This window comes from Bufo gargarizans, chromosome 2 (genome assembly GCF_014858855.1).
Source record: "Bufo gargarizans isolate SCDJY-AF-19 chromosome 2, ASM1485885v1, whole genome shotgun sequence".
Classification (NCBI taxonomy): Eukaryota; Metazoa; Chordata; class Amphibia; order Anura; family Bufonidae; genus Bufo; species Bufo gargarizans.
In genome coordinates this window covers 19,067,478-19,088,632 of record NC_058081.1, presented here as the reverse complement: position 1 = coordinate 19,088,632, position 21,155 = coordinate 19,067,478, and the positions used below count along the sequence as shown (strand labels likewise).

Below are 21,155 nucleotides of genomic sequence, written 5' to 3'. Positions count from 1 at the left end.
ACCAGGAAACATGAGAAACATCTAACCCCCGTCAGACTCACCATTGCCAGAAGAATTTTGATCTTTCAATGCAATATTTGAGGTCAGATATTTAACATCTTCCCTGAAAGAGGAAGCAGCTTTAAGTGATCGTTCACATCAACATTTTACTGAAGCATTCCACCTATGAGCAATGATGACCTTGTAATGGACCTCCTCTACTACTGCATGGTCAGGATCAGTGACTCTAGATTCCATGTATTGTCCTTTGGAGACTAAAGTTAATCTGAATGATATCTCCTGCACTATCGAGGGATTCAGTCTGCTCTTTTATCCACATACATGCTTTAAACAACAGCTCTTCTTGTTCTGATTGGCTTCTGTGTATGAGCACAAGCCCACCACCGCAGGAAGTCATTAAGAGCTGATTTTCATTACAAAAATAAAAATTGAAAATTAAAAAATTGTGGAAAATTAAAAAAAATAATAAAATACAGACCAGAAAAACTGTAATACCAACATGCAGAACTCCAAAAAACTGATTCCAAAAATATAATCCAGGGTCACCGTATTTGGAATAACTATATATTGGTATTTTCAGGATTTATTATCTGTACTTCTTACATTGCAGTAATTGGAATGAGAGAGATTTCTATACCACAAAATGTACTTACCGCCCACTACGTGTCTGACAGATGATGCCTGAAAGTGAGGATAGAACAATATATTACAGATAGTAAAGATAATGTCCGCTCACATAATGTATCACCCTGCAGGAGGAGGGGCAGACTTATAGCTCCTTCTATATGTATCACCCTGCAGGAGGAGGAGCAGACTCATAGCTCCTCCTATATGTATCACCCTGCAGGAGGAGGGGCAGACTCATAGCTCCTTCTATATGTATCACCCTGCAGGAGGAGGAGCAGACTCATAGCTCCTTCTATATGTATCACCCTGCAGGAGGAGGGGCAGACTCATAGCTCCTTCTATATGTATCACCCTGCAGGAGGAGGAGCAGACTCATAGCTCCTTCTATATGTATCACCCTGACAGGAGGAGGGGCAGACTCATAGCTCCTTCTATATGTATCACCCTGCAGGAGGAGGGGCAGACTCATAGCTCCTTCTATATGTATCACCCTGCAGGAGGAGGGGCAGACTCATAGCTCCTTCTATATGTATCACCCTGCAGGAGGAGGAGCAGACTCATAGCTCCTTCTATATGTATCACCCTGCAGGAGGAGGGGCAGACTCATAGCTCCTTCTATATGTATCACCCTGCAGGAGGAGGAGCAGACTCATAGCTCCTTCTATATGTATCACCCTGCAGGAGGAGGGGCAGACTCATAGCTCCTTCTATATGTATCACCCTGCAGGAGGAGGAGCAGACTCATAGCTCCCTTCTATATGTATCACCCTGCAGGAGGAGGGGAAGACTCATAGCTCCTTCTATATGTATCACCCTGCAGGAGGAGGGAGCAGACTCATAGCTCCTTCTATATGTATCACCCTGCAGGAGGAGGGGCAGACTCATAGCTCCTACTATATGTATCACCCTGCAGGAGGAGGAGCAGACCATAGCTCCTTCTATATGTATCACCCTGCAGGAGGAGGAGCAGACTCATAGCTCCTTCTATATGTATCACCCTGCAGGAGGAGGGGCAGACTCATAGCTCCTTCTATATGTATCACCCTGCAGGAGGAGGGGCAGACTAATAGCTCCTACTATATGTATCACCCTGCAGGAGGAGGAGCAGACCCATAGCTCCTTCTATATATATCACCCTGCAGGAGGAGGAGCAGACTCATAGCTCCTTCTATATGTATCACCCTGCAGGAGGAGGGGCAGACTCATAGCTCCTTCTATATGTATCACCCTGCAGGAGGCGGGGCAGACTCATAGCTCCTATATGTATCACCCTGCAGGAGGAGGAGCAGACTCATAGCTCCTTCTATATGTATCACCCTGCAGGAGGAGGAGCAGACTCATAGCTCCTTCTATATGTATCACCCTGCAGGAGGAGGGAGCAGACTCATAGCTCCTTCTATATGTATCACCCTGCAGGAGGAGGGGCAGACTCATAGCTCCTTCTATGTATCACCCTGCAGGAGGAGGAGCAGACTCATAGCTCCTTCTATATGTATCACCCTGCAGGAGGAGGAGGCAGACTCATAGCTCCTTCTATATGTATCACCCTGCAGGAGGAGGAGCAGACTCATAGCTCCTTCTATATGTATCACCCTGCAGGAGGAGGAGCAGACTCATAGCTCCTTCTATATGTATCACCCTGCAGGAGGAGGGGCAGACTCATAGCTCCTTCTATATGTATCACCCTGCAGGAGGAGGGGCAGACTCATAGCTCCTTCTATATGTATCACCCTGCAGGAGGAGGAGGCAGACTCATAGCTCCTTCTATATGTATCACCCTGCAGGAGGAGGGGCAGACTCATAGCTCCTTCTATATGTATCACCCTGCAGGAGGAGGAGCAGACTCATAGCTCCTTCTATATGTATCACCCTGCAGGAGGAGGAGCAGACTCATAGCTCCTTCTATATGTATCACCCTGCAGGAGGAGGGGCAGACTCATAGCTCCTTCTATATGTATCACCCTGCAGGAGGAGGGGCAGACTCATAGCTCCTTCTATATGTATCACCCTGCAGGAGGAGGGGCAGACTCATAGCTCCTTCTATATGTATCACCCTGCAGGAGGAGGAGCAGACTCATAGCTCCCTTCTATATGTATCACCCTGCAGGAGGAGGAGCAGACTCATAGCTCCCTTCTATATGTATCACCCTGCAGGAGGAGGAGCAGACTCATAGCTCCTTCTATATGTATCACCCTGCAGGAGGAGGAGCAGACTCATAGCTCCTTCTATATGTATCACCCTGCAGGAGGAGGGAGCAGACTCATAGCTCCTTCTATATGTATCACCCTGCAGGAGGAGGAGCAGACTCATAGCTCCTTCTATATGTATCACCCTGCAGGAGGAGGGGCAGACTCATAGCTCCTTCTATATGTATCACCCTGCAGGAGGAGGGGCAGACTCATAGCTCCTTCTATATGTATCACCCTGCAGGAGGAGGAGCAGACTCATAGCTCCTTCTATATGTATCACCCTGCAGGAGGAGGAGCAGACTCATAGCTCCTTCTATATGTATCACCCTGCAGGAGGAGGAGGCAGACTCATAGCTCCTTCTATATGTATCACCCTGCAGGAGGAGGGGCAGACTCATAGCTCCTTCTATATGTATCACCCTGCAGGAGGAGGAGGCAGACTCATAGCTCCTTCTATATGTATCACCCTGCAGGAGGAGGAGGCAGACTCATAGCTCCTTCTATATGTATCACCCTGCAGGAGGAGGAGCAGACTCATAGCTCCTTCTATATGTATCACCCTGCAGGAGGAGGAGCAGACTCATAGCTCCTTCTATATGTATCACCCTGCAGGAGGAGGAGCAGACTCATAGCTCCTTCTATATGTATCACCCTGCAGGAGGAGGAGCAGACTCATAGCTCCTTCTATATGTATCACCCTGCAGGAGGAGGGGCAGACTCATAGCTCCTTCTATATGTATCACCCTGCAGGAGGAGGAGCAGACTCATAGCTCCTTCTATATGTATCACCCTGCAGGAGGAGGGGCAGACTCATAGCTCCTTCTATATGTATCAGCCCTGCAGGAGGAGGAGCAGACTCATAGCTCCCTTCTATATGTATCACCCTGCAGGAGGAGGGAGCAGACTCATAGCTCCTTCTATATGTATCACCCTGCAGGAGGAGGAGCAGACTCATAGCTCCTTCTATATGTATCACCCTGCAGGAGGAGGGGCAGACTCATAGCTCCTTCTATATGTATCACCCTGCAGGAGGAGGAGCAGACTCATAGCTCCTTCTATATGTATCACCCTGCAGGAGGAGGAGCAGACTCATAGCTCCTTCTATATGTATCACCCTGCAGGAGGAGGAGCAGACTCATAGCTCCTTCTATATGTATCACCCTGCAGGAGGAGGGGCAGACTCATAGCTCCTTCTATATGTATCACCCTGCAGGAGGAGGGAGCAGACTCATAGCTCCTTCTATATGTATCACCCTGCAGGAGGAGGAGCAGACTCATAGCTCCTTCTATATGTATCACCCTGCAGGAGGAGGAGCAGACTCATAGCTCCTTCTATATGTATCACCCTGCAGGAGGAGGGGCAGACTCATAGCTCCTTCTATATGTATCACCCTGCAGGAGGAGGAGCAGACTCATAGCTCCTTCTATATGTATCACCCTGCAGGAGGAGGAGCAGACTCATAGCTCCTTCTATATGTATCACCCTGCAGGAGGAGGAGCAGACTCATAGCTCCTTCTATATGTATCACCCTGCAGGAGGAGGAGCAGACTCATAGCTCCTTCTATATGTATCACCCTGCAGGAGGAGGGGCAGACTCATAGCTCCTTCTATATGTATCACCCTGCAGGAGGAGGAGCAGACTCATAGCTCCTTCTATATGTATCACCCTGCAGGAGGAGGAGCAGACTCATAGCTCCTTCTATATGTATCACCCTGCAGGAGGAGGAGCAGACTCATAGCTCCTTCTATATGTATCACCCTGCAGGAGGAGGAGCAGACTCATAGCTCCTTCTATATGTATCACCCTGCAGGAGGAGGGGCAGACTCATAGCTCCTTCTATATGTATCACCCTGCAGGAGGAGGAGCAGACTCATAGCTCCTTCTATATGTATCACCCTGCAGGAGGAGGGGCAGACTCATAGCTCCTTCTATATGTATCACCCTGCAGGAGGAGGAGCAGACTCATAGCTCCTTCTATATGTATCACCCTGCAGGAGGAGGAGCAGACTCATAGCTCCTTCTATATGTATCACCCTGCAGGAGGAGGGGCAGATCATAGCTCCTTCTATATGTATCACCCTGCAGGAGGAGGGGCAGACTCATAGCTCCCTTCTATATGTATCACCCTGCAGGAGGAGGGAGCAGACTCATAGCTCCTTCTATATGTATCACCCTGCAGGAGGAGGAGCAGACTCATAGCTCCTTCTATATGTATCACCCTGCAGGAGGAGGTGCAGACTCATAGCTCCTTCTATATGCATCACCCTGCAGGAGGAGGGGCAGACTCATAGCTCCTTCTATATGCATCACCATGCAGGAGGAGGAGCAAACTCATAGCTCCCTTCTATATGTATCACCCTGCAGGAGGAGAAGCCGACTCATAGCTCCTTCTATATGTATCACCCTGCAGGAGGAGGAGCAGACTCATAGCTCCTTCTATATGTATCACCCTGCAGGAGGAGAAGCCGACTCATAGCTCCTTCTATATGTATCACCCTGCAGGAGGAGGGGCAGACTCATAGCTCCTTCTATATGCATCACCCTGCAGGAGGAGGGGCAGACTCATAGCTCCCTTCTATATGTATCACCCTGCAGGAGGAGGGGCAGACTCATAGCTCCTTCTATATGTATCACCCTGCAGGAGGAGGAGCAGACTCATAGCTCCTTCTATATGTATCACCCTGCAGGAGGAGGAGCAGACTCATAGCTCCTTCTATATGTATCACCCTGCAGGAGGAGGAGCAGACTCATAGCTCCTTCTATATGTATCACCCTGCAGGGGGAGGGGCAGATGCATAGCTTCTTCTACAGGGAGTGCAGAATTATTAGGCAAGTTGTATTTTTGAGGATTAATTTTATTATTGAACAACAACCATGTTCTCAATGAACCCAAAAAACTCATTAATATCAAAGCTGAATATTTTTGGAAGTAGTTTTTAGTTTGTTTTTAGTTTTAGCTATTTTAGGGGGATATCTGTGTGTGCAGGTGACTATTACTGTGCATAATTATTAGGCAACTTAACAAAAAACAAATATATACCCATTTCAATTATTTATTTTTACCAGTGAAACCAATATAACATCTCAACATTCACAAATATACATTTCTGACATTCAAAAACAAAACAAAAACAAATCAGTGACCAATATAGCCACCTTTCTTTGCAAGGACACTCAAAAGCCTGCCATCCATGGATTCTGTCAGTGTTTTGATCTGTTCACCATCAACATTGCGTGCAGCAGCAACCACAGCCTCCCAGACACTGCTCAGAGAGGTGGACTGTTTTCCCTCCTTGTAAATCTCACATTTGATGATGGACCGCAGGTTCTCAATGGGGTTCAGATCAGGTGAACAAGGAGGCCATGTCATTAGATTTTCTTCTTTTATACCCCTTTCTTGCCAGCCACGCTGTGGAGTACTTGGACGCGTGTGATGGAGCATTGTCCTGCATGAAAATCATGTTTTTCTTGAAGGATGCAGACTTCTTCCTGTACCACTGCTTGAAGAAGGTGTCTTCCAGAAACTGGCAGTAGGACTGGGAGTTGAGCTTGACTCCATCCTCAACCCGAAAAGGCCCCACAAGCTCATCTTTGATGATACCAGCCCAAACCAGTACTCCACCTCCACCTTGCTGGCGTCTGAGTCTGACTGGAGCTCTCTGCCCTTTACCAATCCAGCCACGGGCCCATCCATCTGGCCCATCAAGACTCACTCTCATTTCATCAGTCCATAAAACCTTAGTAAAATCAGTCTTGAGATATTTCTTGGCCCAGTCTTGACGTTTCAGCTTGTGTGTCTTGTTCAGTGGTGGTCGTCTTTCAGCCTTTCTTACCTTGGCCATTTCTCTGAGTATTGCACACCTTGTGCTTTTGGGCACTCCAGTGATGTTGCAGCTCTGAAATATGGCCAAACTGGTGGCAAGTGGCATCTTGGCAGCTGCACGCTTGACTTTTCTCAGTTCATGGGCAGTTATTTTGCGCCTTGGTTTTTCCACACGCTTCTTGCGACCCTGTTGACTATTTTGAATGAAACGCTTGATTGTTCGATGATCACGCTTCAGAAGCTTTGCAATTTTAAGAGTGCTGCATCCCTCTGCAAGATATCTCACTATTTTTGACTTTTCTGAGCCTGTCAAGTCCTTCTTTTGACCCATTTTGCCAAAGGAAAGGAAGTTGCCTAATAATTATGCACACCTGATATAGGGTGTTGATGTCATTAGACCACACCCCTTCTCATTACAGAGATGCACATCACCTAATATGCTTAATTGGTAGTAGGCTTTCGAGCTTATACAGCTTGGAGTAAGACAACATGCATAAAGAGGATGATGTGGTCAAAATACTCATTTGCCTAATAATTCTGCACTCCCTGTATATGTATCACCCTGCAGGAGGAGGAGCAGACTCATAGCTCCTTCTATATGTATCACCCTGCAGGAGGAGGGGCAGACTCATAGCTCCTTCTATATGTATCACCCTGCAGGAGGAGGGGCAGACTCATAGCTCCTTCTATATGTATCACCCTGCAGGAGGAGGGCAGACTCATAGCTCCTTCTATATGTATCACCCTGCAGGAGGAGGAGCAGACTCATAGCTCCTTCTATATGTATCACCCTGCAGGAGGAGGAGCAGACTCATAGCTCCTTCTATATGTATCACCCTGCAGGAGGAGGAGCAGACTCATAGCTCCTTCTATATGTATCACCCTGCAGGAGGAGGGGAAGACTCATAGCTCCTTCTATATGTATCACCCTGCAGGAGGAGGGGCAGACTCATAGCTCCTTCTATATGTATCACCCTGCAGGAGGAGGAGCAAACTCATAGCTCCTTCTATATGTATCACCCTGCAGGAGGAGAAGCAGACTCATAGCTCCTTCTATATGTATCACCCTGCAGGAGGAGGGGCAGACTCATAGCTCCTTCTATATGTATCACCCTGCAGGAGGAGGAGCAGACTCATAGCTTCTTCTATATGTATCACCCTGCAGGAGGAGGAGCAGACTCATAGCTCCTTCTATATGTATCACCATGCAGTAGGAGGGGCAGACTCATAGCTCCTTCTATATATATCACCCTGCAGGAGGAGGAGCCGACTCATAGCTCGGTTCTGTCTGTATTGCCCTACTGGAGGAGAGTAGCATGATATGTTAGCATAGAAAGGTTATGTTGATATCTGCCTGATTGTAAATTTTATGTGCAGACAGACTTTAGCATTTTCTTACCTCTTTTCTTTAAAATGATGAAGATTACAGCACATAGGATAATAAGCACAAGCAGGCCAGCGACTAAGGCGTACAGCCATGTGTTACTATCTGGTATCTCATTACCTGCAATTAAAATATCAATTAGACTGTTGTATCTGTTAGCACCAAAAATCAAATAAATACTGTTAAAACTTCTTTGCAAAAAGTAAAACTAATATAAAATTACATTACTGATACTGTACTAATCTTGAGTCAACTCCTGTATTTCTTTTATTCAAATTTTAAAAACATAATAAATAAATAAATAAATACAGAAATTACACTGTAATAACACAAACCAAATATGCACAACATAAAGCACCTCAGCACGATACAGACAACACCAGTCCAACCCCAACTCTACATCCCCCACAGAACAATAACTATATATAGGATTTACAATATTTACAATTTCAATATCAATTTCAATATCAATGTTCTAACATTCCTGATCTGGTTGCACCCTACCTACAGACAGTAAAATACAACAAAATGCAGAAAACTGACAAAAAAAAATCCTACACACGAACACTCCAATACAATACAACACACATATAATTTTTATATATATTTTCTTTTTTTTTTTTTTGGGGGGGGGGGGGGGGCCTTAGCTGGTCCCGCATCCTATGTCCCCAGTACATGATAACAGAAATCCATAAACCAGCCCAGGATTTTCTCATATACCCCAAAGGTTCCCAATAGTCCACAATGTCCCATAAAACCCTAAAACTCCCCCCCCCCCCCATTTACCCACTACCTAACCTAACACTACACCCAACAACTCAAATTATAAAATATATACATCACTAGTGTTGAGCGCGAATATTTGAATCACAAATTTTTATCGCGAATATCGCTACTTTGAGAATTTGCACATATTTAGAATATAGTGCTATATAGTCGTATTCACGAATAGTGTTGAATATTCTAATCACAAATTTATTGCAAATTTATCGTGAATATATTACATTGCCCATTTTAGCAATCAAGTAAAAAATTACTGGAGATCGCAAATTCTCGAATTTGCTAATTTATGGCGAATATTCGAGAAATATTGCGTATTCGAATATTGCCTATGCCGCTCATTACTATACATCACTATACAAATCTAGAAATACACTACATACCAATTTAGACATATAAACTAAAATACATGGCAGACCTACCATACCACCCATAGTTAGGCTTTTCAGCCACACACAACCACTAAAGCTCACGTTCGGCGCCGGCAAGCCCTATGTCCTCATATAGCCACCAAAACAAAACAAAAATCTAGAGTGACAGCATCAGCCCACCACCGGGAAGGGAGACAACAGGCTAGGATACCCCAAAGGAAAAACCCCTCCAGACAAGAGAGGGTCTACCAGCCCCCAACCTTTTATACTCCAGAGAGCGTACCTTCACAGGTCTCTGAGAATGTTCCTAACCACCTCATCCACTGGGAGGATTTTGCGCTGCGTCAAGACTAAACATCGTGCATGCCACGTGTAGTACCTGATCACTAAGCTGACTAGGAATAAAGTGCAGAGGTCCCTACCACCCAGGTGTCTGAATGCTCCATAGTCCCATTCCGCATAGGAAAGTATGACCAGCCTAGGCCAGCCGATGGAGGTCCCACCCTGGTGTAAACCTCTGTGTTAAAGGGACAATGAAGCAGGAAGTGGTCCATGCTCTCCAGCACACCACCACACTCCTCCCAGGGACGCCCCCTGTCCTCAGAGCTCCTACCCTTTAGATTGTCCCTCACACATAGTTTCCCATGGAAGCAGCGCCAAGTCAAGTAAAAAAACTTTAAGGGAATCCTGATGGAATTCAAAAGCTGTAACCTGACCCCCAGATCCTGACCTCAGCAGTCCCTGAGGGCCAGAGGTTTCTGGAAATGGGTCCACAGAACCCTTTGAGTCCTAATTTCCCACATCCACAGACCCCACCAACGTAATACCTTCAGACCCAGGGCAGCATAATTCGAGAGATGGCCATGTGGTGTGCGGAGATTCTTCACTTTCCCTCCTGTCTCCCATTCCTGGGAGAAAGGCTTAAACCATCCCCGACAGGAGACTGCCCACGGAGGAGCCCTCTCTTTCCAGAGGCTTACAAGGTTAATCTTAATAAAGGGGTTCACCAGGAACACCACAGGGTTGACCATACCCAACCCTCCTAGTCTCCTCGTATGGTAAGTAACCTCCCTCTTGACAAGGTTCAGTCTATCACCCCATGACATCTGGAAGAACAGACTGTAGACCCAAGTGCAGAAAGGTTCTGGCTTGATGCACACACTGCTCAGATATAACAGCAAAGGGATCAGGTAGGCTTTGAAAATGTTTATCCTTACCCTGAGGGTCAAAGACCAACCCTTCTACTGGTCCACCCTCTGAATGGCAATCTAAAGCCTGCTATCCTAATTTTGAAGGGGGCAATCCCCCTGGCCAAATTCAATGCCGAGGACTTTGGTAGACTCCTGGGGCTCTAGAACGGTGCCCGGGAGATTAAAATCAGGATCTCCTCCTCCCAGCCAGAGACTCTCACATGTATACTGGTTGATCTTGGACCCAGATAACTCTGAGTAGTGTTCTACCTCCAACAGCACCCACTCTGCCTTCCTTCTCGAAGACACAAAGATAGTTACGTCATCAGCATACGCCAGTGTGGTTGCCCGGTCCTTCCGACACCCACCAATGGCCCACGATCAACCCTTCTAAGTAAAGGATCTATTGCAAACACGTACAATAGCAAGCTCAAAGGACAACCCTGGCGAACCCCAGATCCTACTTCAAAAGCTCTCCCCCTGCACACAAGGTCTTAAGTAGGGATGAGCGAACCCGGACTGTATAGTTCGGGTTCGTACCGAATTTTGGGGTGTCCATGACACAGACCCGAACCCGGACATTTTCGTAAAAGTCCGGGTTCGGGTTCGGCGTTCGGCGCTTTCTTGGCGCTTTTTGAAAGGCTGCAAAGCAGCCAATCAACAAGCGTCATACTACATGCACCAAGAGGCCATCACAGCCATGCCTACTATTGGCATGGCTGTGATTGGCCAGAGCACCATGTGACCCAGCCTCTATTTAAGCTGGAGTCACATAGCGCCGCCCGTCACTCTGCTCTGATTAGCGTAGGGAGAGGTTGCGGCTGCGACAGTAGGGCGAGATTAGGCAGATTAACTCCTCCAAAGGACTTGATTAATTGATCGATCTGCAGCTGTGGATCATTGAGCTGCTGATACTCAATTGCTCACTGTTTTTAGGCTGCCCAGACCGTTTGTCAGTCACTTTTTTCTGGGGTGATCGGCGGCCATTTTGTGTCTTGTGGTGTGCCAGCACATGCTACGACCAAGTGCATTTAACCCTTAATGGTGTGGTTGTTTTTTGGCTAATTCCTACATCAGGGTGAAGCTGTCACACCAAGTGCATTTAACCAGCAATAGTCTGGTTATTTTTTGGCCATATACTACATCAGGGGCAAGCTGCGCCTGTTAACAAGTGCATTTAACCCTCAATGGTGTGGTTGTTTTTTTGGCTAAATCCTACATCAGGGTGAAGCTGTCACACCAAGTGCATTTAACCAGCAATAGTCTGTTTATTTTTTGGCCATATACTAAATCAGGGGCAAGCTGCGCCTGTCACCAAGTGCATTTAACCCTCAGTGAGGAAACCATCAAGTAAGGGACGCGGACGTGGACATGGTCGTGGTGGTGTTAGTGGACCCTCTGGTGCTGGGAGAGGACGTGGCCGTTCTGCCACATCCACACGTCCTAGTGTACCAACTACCTCAGGTCCCAGTAGCCGCCAGAATTTACAGCGATATATGGTGGGGCCCAATGCCGTTCTAAGGATGGTAAGGCCTGAGCAGGTACAGGCATTAGTCAATTGGGTGGCCGACAATGGATTCAGCACGTTCACATTATCTCCCACCCAGTCTTCTGCAGAAAGCGCACAGATGGCGCCTGAAAACCAAGCCCATCAGTCTGTCACATCACCCCCATGCATACCAGGGAAACTGTCTGAGCCTCAAGTTATGCAGCAGTCTCTTATGCTGTTTGAAGACTCCGCTGGCAGGATTTCCCAAGGGCATCCACCTAGCCCTTCCCCAGCGGTGAAAGACATAGAATGCACTGACGCACAACCACTTATGTTTCCTGATGATGAGGACATGGGAATACCACCTCAGCATGTCTCTGATGATGACGAAACACAGGTGCCAACTGCTGCGTCTTTCTGCAGTATGCAGACTGAACAGGAGGTCAGGGATCAAGACTGGGTGGAAGACGATGCAGGGGACGATGAGGTCCTAGACCCCACATGGAATGAAGGTCGTGCCACTGACTTTCACAGTTCGGAGGAAGAGGCAGTGGTGAGACCGAGCCAACAGCGTAGCAAAAGAGGGAGCAGTGGGCAAAAGCAGAACACCCGCCGCCAAGAGACTCCGCCTGCTACTGACCGCCGCCATCTGGGACCGAGCACCCCAAAGGCAGCTTCAAGGAGTTCCCTGGCATGGCACTTCTTCAAACAATGTGCTGACGACAATACCCGAGTGGTTTGCACGCTGTGCCATCAGAGCCTGAAGCGAGGCATTAACGTTCTGAACCTGACCAGGCACCTGCATGCAAAGCATGAACTGCAGTGGAGTAAACACCTTAAAAACAAGGAAGTCACTCAGGCTCCCCCTGCTACCTCTTCTGCTGCTGCCGCCTCGGCCTCTTCTGCTGCTGCCGCCTCGGCCTCTTCCTCCGCCTCTGGAGGAACGTTGGCACCTGCCGCCCAGCAAACAGGGGATGTACCACCAACACCACCACCACCTCCGTCACCAAGAGTCTCAACCATGTCACACGGCAGCGTTCAGCTCTCCATCTCACAAACATTTGAGAGAAAGCGTAAATTCCCACCTAGCCACCCTCGATCCCTGGCCCTGAATGCCAGCATTTCTAAACTACTGGCCTATGAAATGCTGTCATTTAGGCTGGTGGACACAGACAGCTTCAAACAGCTCATGTCGCTTGCTGTCCCACAGTATGTTGTTCCCAGCCTCCACTACTTCTCAAAGAGAGCCGTGCCTTCCCTGCACAACCAAGTATCTGATAAAATCAAGTGTGCACTGCGCAACGCCATCTGTGGCAAGGTCCACCTAACCACAGATACGTGGACCAGTAAGCACGGCCAGGGACGCTATATCTCCCTAACTGCACACTGGGTAAATGTAGTGGCAGCTGGGCCCCAGGCGGAGAGCTGTTTGGCGCACGTCCTTCCGTCGCCAAGGATCGCAGGGCAACATTCTTTGCCTCCTGTTGCCACCTCCTCCTACTCAGCTTCCTCCTCCTCTTCTTCCACCTGCTCATCCAGTCAGCCACACACCTTCACCACCAACTTCAGCACAGCCAGGGGTAAACGTCAGCAGGCCATTCTGAAACTCATATGTTTGGGGGACAGGCCCCACACCGCACAGGAGTTGTGGCGGGGTATAGAACAACAGACCGACGAGTGGTTGCTGCCGGTGAGCCTCAAGCCCGGCCTGGTGGTGTGTGATAATGGGCGAAATCTCGTTGCAGCTCTGGGACTAGCCGTTTTGACGCACATCCCTTGCTTGGCGCATGTGCTGAATTTGGTGGTGCAGAAGTTCATTCACAACTACCCCGACATGTCAGAGCTGCTGCATAAAGTGCGGGCCGTCTGTTCGCGCTTCCGGCGTTCACATCCTGCCGCTGCTCGCCTGTCTGCGCTACAGCGTAACTTCGGCCTTCCCGCTCACCGCCTCATATGCGACGTGCCCACCAGGTGGAACTCCACCTTGCACATGCTGGACAGACTGTGCGAGCAGCAGCAGGCCATAGTGGAGTTTCAGCTGCAGCACGCACGGGTCAGTCGCACTACGGAACAGCACCACTTGACCACCAATGACTGGGCCTCCATGCGAGACCTGTGTGCCCTGTTGCGCTGTTTCGAGTACTCCACCAACATGGCCAGTGGCGATGACGCCGTTATCAGCGTTACAATACCACTTCTATGTCTCCTTGAGAAAACACTTAGGGCGATGATGGAAGAGGAGGTGGCCCAGGAGGAGGAGGAGGAGGAGGAGGAGGAAGAGGGGTCATTTTTAGCACTTTCAGGCCAGTCTCTTCGAAGTGACTCAGAGGGAGGTTTTTTGCAACAGCAGAGGCCAGGTACAAATGTGGCCACCCAGGGCCCACTACTGGAGGACGAGGAGGACGAGGAGGAGGAGGAGGTGGAGGAGGATGAGGATGAAGCATGGTCACAGCGGGGTGGCACCCAACGCAGCTCGGGCCCATCACTGGTGCGTGGCTGGGGGGAAAGGCAGGACGATGACGATACGCCTCCCACAGAGGACAGCTTGTCCTTACCCCTGGGCAGCCTGGCACACATGAGCGACTACATGCTGCAGTGCCTGCGCAACGACAGCAGAGTTGCCCACATTTTAACGTGTGCGGACTACTGGGTTGCCACCCTGCTGGATCCACGCTACAAATACAATGTGCCCACCTTACTTCCTGCACTGGAGCGTGATAGGAAGATGCGCGAGTACAAGCGCACGTTGGTAGACGCGCTACTGAGAGCATTCCCAAATGTCACAGGGGAACAAGTGGAAGCCCAAGGCCAAGGCAGAGGAGGAGCAAGAGGTCGTCAAGGCAGCTGTGTCACGGCCAGCTCCTCTGAGGGCAGGGTTAGCATGGCAGAGATGTGGAAAACTTTTGTCAACACGCCACAGCTAACTGCACCACCACCTGATACGCAACGTGTTAGCAGGAGGCAACATTTCACTAACATGGTGGAACAGTACGTGTGCACACCCCTCCACGTACTGACTGATGGTTCGGCCCCATTCAACTTCTGGGTCTCTAAATTGTCCACGTGGCCTGAGCTAGCCTTTTATGCCTTGGAGGTGCTGGCCTGCCCGGCGGCCAGCGTTTTGTCTGAACGTGTATTCAGCACGGCAGGGGGCGTCATTACAGACAAAAGCAGCCGCCTGTCTACAGCCAATGTAGACAAGCTGACGTTCATAAAAATGAACCAGGCATGGATCCCACAGGGCCTGTCCATCCCTTGTGCAGATTAGACATTAACTACCTCCCCTTAACCATATATTATTGGACTCCAGGGCACTTCCTCATTCAATCCTATTTTTATTTTCATTTTGCCATTATATTGTGAGGCTACCCAAAGTTGAATGAACCTCTCCTCTGTCTGGGTGCCGGGGCCTAAATATATGCCAATGGACTGTTCCAATGTTGGGTGACGTGAAGCCTGATTCTCTGCTAGGACATGCAGACTGATTCTCTGCCGACATGAAGCCAGATTGTCTGTTACGGGACCTCTCTCTTCTGCCTGGGTGCTGGGCCTAAATATCTGACAATGGACTGTTGCAGTGGTGGCTGACGTGAAGCCTGATTCTCTGCTATGACATGAAGACTGATTCTCTGCTGACATGAAGCCAGATTGTCTGTTACGGGACCTCTCTCCTCTGCCTGGGTGCTGGGCCTAAATTTATGAAAATGGACTGTTACAGTGGTGGGTGACGTGAAGCCTGATTCTCTGCTATGACATGAAGACTGATTCTCTGCTGACATGAAGCCAGATTGTCTGTTACGGGACCTCTCTCCTCTGCCTGGGTGCTGGGCCTAAATTTATGAAAATGGACTGTTACAGTGGTGGGTGACGTGAAGCCTGATTCTCTGCTATGACATGAAGACTGATTCTCTGCTGACATGAAGTCAGATTGTCTGTTACGGGACCTCTCTCCTCTGCCTGGGTGCTGGGCCTAAATTTATGAAAATGGACTGTTACAGTGGTGGGTGACGTGAAGCCTGATTCTCTGCTATGACATGAAGACTGATTCTCTGGTGACATGAAGCCAGATTCTGTGTTACGGAACCTCTCTCCTCTGCCTGGGTGCTTGGCCTAAATTTATGAAAATGGACTGTTGCAGTGGTGGGTGACGTGAAGCCTGATTCTCTGCTATGACATGCAGACTGATTCTCTGCTGACATGAAGACAGATTCTCTGTTACGGGACCTCTCTCCTCTGCCTGGGTGCCGGGGCCTAAATATCTGAGAATGGACTGTTCCAGTGGTGGGTGACGTGAAGCCAGATTCTCTGCTATGAGACCTCTCTCCAATTTATTTTGGTTAATTTTTATTTATTTAATTTTTATTTTAATTAATTTCCCTATCCACATTTGTTTGCAGGGGATTTACCTACATGTTGCTGCCTTTTGCAGCCCTCTAGCCCTTTCCTGGGCTGTTTTACAGCCTTTTTAGTGCCGAAAAGTTCGGGTCCCCATTGACTTCAATGGGGTTCGGGTTCGGGACGAAGTTCGGATCGGGTTCGGATCCCGAACCCGAACATTTTCGGGAAGTTCGGCCGAACTTCTCGAACCCGAACATCCAGGTGTCCGCTCAACTCTAGTCTTAAGCCAATCAACAAACCCCCACAGCCGGCCATATCTCAGAAGCCAGACCAGAGGTGCCCGTGGTCAACACAATCAAACTTTTTTGCCTGATCTAAGTACAGCATGTACCCCTTCCAGGGACCTACCGTGCCTTGCTTCATGGCCTCCTGGACACTGAGCACAGCGCTAAAAATACTGTGGCCTGAAACAAAGCAATGTGCAAACTTCACTAACCGATTAAATAGCACCTTCGCCAGAATCTTTCTGTCAATGTGGGATGGATCTTTACGCTTTGACAGAATGATCAGGGATGACCTCCTTGATTTTGGTAGAGTACCCGAGGAGAAACACTCATTGAATACCTCAGTCAAGAGGTAAACTAAAGTGTCCTTAAAGGTTTTATAAAACTCATATGTTAAGCCATCTGGACCTGGCGATTGTTTGGGAGCAAGTCCCTCAATGACCAGGCCAACTTCCTCTTTCTGGATCATTTCAGTCAAAATCTCAAAAGAGGGGTCCACTCCTGGTTCAGGAACAGTTTTTAGCCAGGAAAGCAGACATCTTTTCACAATCAAGATCCCTCCTCTCCATGAGATGTGATTAAAAGTATCTGACGACCTCCAAGATCCTAGATCTGAATAACAAAACCTATCTATTCTAGACCTACAACTACCCTATGATAAGTGAACCCCGCGTGGCCTAGGGTGTGTCGGATGTGGACATCCACCAGACAAGCCTCACTAGCTATACCATTGAGCGCGACACTATCGTAAGTCAGCTTGTCCCTAAGACCTCCCCTATCCTGGGACCTCGTGACAGTATTAACCCCTTCTACCCCGAGCAAGTTTTCACCTTCCTGCCCAGGCCATTTTTTGCAAATGGAACAGCTTTGGAACTGCTTTATTTATCCAGGCAATTCTGAGGTTGTTTTCTCGTGACACATTGTACTTCGTGATAGTCATAAATTTGAGTCAATATATTTCACCTTTATTTATGAAAAAAATCCCACAATTTAAAAAATTTGCATTTTTCTAAATTTCGTTTTCTCTGCTTTTAAAACAGAAAGTAATACCTCATAAAATATGTATTACTTAGAATTCTCTTATATGTCTACTTTATGTTGGCATCATTTTGTAAATGTAATTTTATTTTATTAGGACGTTAGAAGGCTTGACATTTTAGAAGCAATTCTTAAAATTGTTAACAAAATTTCCAAAACCCATTTTTTAAGGACCAGTTCAGTTCTGAAGTCACTTTGTGGGGCTTACATAGTGGAAACCCCCCATAAATGACCCCCCCCATTGTAGAAACAACACCCTTTAAGTTACTGAAAACTGATTCTACAAACTTTGTTAACCCTATAGGTGTTCCACAAGAACTAAAGGAAAATGGAGATTACATTTCAAAATTTTACTTTTTTGGCAGATTTTCCATTTTAATCAATTTTTTTCTTTAACACATCGAGGGTTAACAACCAAACAAAACTCAATATTTATTACCCTGATTCTACAGTTTACAGGAACAAAAACTCACTGAAAAAAGTGGCCTAAACGAGTGGAAATACTCCAAACCCAGACACTGTAGCGTGTCTATAACCGGGGGAGCAATTCCTCCGCATGCGTTCCGCAGATAACGGCAATCCCCAGCAAAAAATGTGCACAATGGAGGATGCCAGTGTGGACCGCATGCACCACAAAGACATCTTACACAAAATGATACATTGTGCAGATGAAAAAAAATACATATACACAAATCACTGCAAAAAATGCACCAAAATGATACGCAACTGACAATACTAGCTAATTCCTCAAGCCGATGATATCATTTTGTGTAAGATGTTCTTGTGGTGCATGCGGTCCACACCGGCATCCTCCATTGTACACATTTTTTGCTGGGGATTGCCGTTTTCTGCGGACCGCATGCGGAGGAATTGCTCCCCCGGTTATAGACACGCTACAGTGTCTGGGTTTGGAGCATTTTCACCCGTTTAGGCCACTTTTTTTCAGTGAGTTTTTGTCTTTATGTGTATAGAATGTGCCACTTCATTGTGTTGGTAACATTCTTTTGCACCTGGTAGCTTCTGTGTCACAGGGTCTGTTATGGGGGCGGCTCAAAGCTTTATCCTACCTCACAGTGCATTGGTGATACCCCTATGGAGGCATGTGAGAGCCTGGTTGTGAGTTGGTTTCTAGTACTGTTCAGACCCTGTTCACACACCACGGGTAGTTGAGTGGTAGGACCCCATGCGTGCTGAGACACCGTGACGTGGTGCATGAGGGGCTCCGATATGTTCCTGACTGGAAGATATTGGCAAAATTCTCAGCTTTTAACATTGTTTTGAAGAATTAGCTAGTATTGTCAGATGCGTATCATTTTGGTGCATTTTTTGCAGTGATTTGGGTTTACAGGAACACCCCACATTTGGTCGTAAACTGATGTAAGGACACACGGCAGGGCGCAGAAGAAAAGGAATGCCATGTGGTTTTTGGAAGGCAGATTTTGCTGGACTGGTTTTTAGATGCCATGTCCCATTTGAAGCTCCCCTGATGCACCCTTACAGTAGAAACTCCCAAAAAGTGACCCCATTTTGGAAACTAGGGTATAAGGTGCCAGTTTTATTGGTACTATTTTGGGGTACATATGATTTTTAATTTCTCTATATTATGATTTTTGTGAGGCAAGGTAACCAAAAAATTGCTGTTTTGGCACCATTTTTATTTTTTTCAACATTAAATTGATAGTGTTGATCTTTGATATTCAAATTACTAATTTTTATCGCGAAAATAGGCACTTCGAAAATTTGCGAATATTTAGAATATAGTTATTTATTTTAGTAATTTTGAATATTCAAGATTTTTTTATTTTATTGCATTTTCGGATTGCAAACTTTTATCGCAAATTTTTCAATTGCCGAGTAAAAACATGATTCCTCCCTGCTTCTTGCTTGTGGGCCAATGACTCATTGGCCCACAAGCAAGAAGCAGGGAGGAATCATGACTTTAAATGGGAAAAATTATGAATATTCTAAAAAACGAATATATAGCACTATATCGACTGTCTTAGTTTTTTTGAATATTTGTAATATTCTAAAACAAGAATATATAGCAATATAGTGAATATTTGAAAAAAAATACGAATATAGAGCAATTTAGCTAATATAGTGCTATAATCTTTGTCTAATAGTTGAATTTTTTTTCTCATCTGAAGTTCAGATTGGAAAAAAAAATTACAACCATTAAAAAAAGATTATAGCACTATATTAGCTTAATTACTCTACATTTGTTATTTTTTTTCGAATATTCGCGGTATTGCTATATATTCTTGTTTTAGAATATTAGGAATATTCGAAAAAATGAATATATTCGATATAGTGCTATGACTCATTGGCCCACAATCAAGAAGCAGGGAGGAATCATGTTTTTGCTCGGTAATTGAAAAATTTGCGATAAAAATTAGCATTACGAAAATTTGCATATCACGCGATCATTACCTTGTCGATTTTTCGAGTAAAAAAAAATCGTAGAATATAACGAATATTCGAATTTGCAAATATTCTGCAAAATGTTTGCAAAATATTGCGAATATGACCCCTGCCGCTCATCATTAGAAACTGACAGTGTAGATCATGTGCTATTTTTATAGAGCAGGTTGTTACGGATGCAATGATATCAAATATGTCTAATTTATTTCTTTGTTTGTTTGATCAGTTTTACATAATGAAGCATTTTTGAAAAAAAATGTTTTTGTGTCTCCATTTTCTGAACACCATATTTTTTTTATTTGTCTGCTGATCGTCTTGGGCAGTGGCTTGTGTTTTGCAGGAAGTGTTGATGTTTTTATTGGTACATATGATTTTTTGATCACTCATTTTTACATTTTAAAATTGGTTGCTTTGGTACAGTTTTTATTTATTTGTTTTTACAGCGTTCACCTGAGGGGTTAGATCATGTGACATTTTTATAGAGAAGATTGTTGTGGTGATACCTAATATGTATACTTTTTCTTATTTATTTAATTTTTACACAATAATAGCATTTCTGAAACAAAACAAAAAAATTGTTTTAGTGTCTCATTTTCATACATTTAGAGCCATAGCTTTTAAATTTTTTGACCGATTGTCTTAGGTAGGTCTCAGTTTTTGTGGGATGAGGTGACAGTTTGATTGGTATGTTTTTGGAGGGCATATACCTTTTGAATTGCTTGGTGTTGCACTGTATGTAATGCTAGCAGACAAAAATGGCTTTTTTGGCACAGTTCATTTTTCTTTTTATGGTGTTCACCTGAGGGGTTAGGACATGTGATATTTTTATAGAGCAGGTTGTTATGGATGCGGCGATACCTAATATGTCTACTTATTTTTTTTTATTGCACTTTAGTACAATAATAGCAGTTTGGGAGCAAAAAAAATAATATTTTATTGTCTCCATTGTCTGAGAGTCATAGTTTTTCTATTTTTTGCCCGATTGTCTTAGGTAGGATCTAATTTTTTGAGGGATGAGGTGATGGTTTGATTAGTACTATTTTGGGGAGTATACGCCTTTTTGATCGCTTGGTGTTGCAATTTTTGTGATGTAAGGTAACAAAAAATAGCTTTTTTTGCCAATGTTTTTATTTTTTTACGGTGTTCAGCTGAGAGGTTAGGTCATGTGATATTTTTATAGAGATGGTTATTACGGGCCTATTATGTATACTTATTTTT

At 46.0% G+C, this 21,155-nt stretch overlaps 1 protein-coding gene across 2 annotated transcripts in view; it reads right to left on the bottom strand.

Moving 5' to 3' along the window:
- Window positions 1–21,155, bottom strand: part of LOC122929232 — a 66,917-nt gene that overhangs the window by 5,186 nt on the left and 40,576 nt on the right. For both annotated transcript variants that reach the window (XM_044282741.1, XM_044282742.1), the window contains exons 5-7: window positions 8,042–8,146; window positions 654–681; window positions 42–103 (exon numbers count right to left, since the gene is read on the bottom strand). In XM_044282741.1, coding sequence (XP_044138676.1) covers window positions 42–103; window positions 654–681; window positions 8,042–8,146 — 195 coding nt within the window. The remainder of the gene's footprint in view (window positions 1–41; window positions 104–653; window positions 682–8,041; window positions 8,147–21,155) is intronic.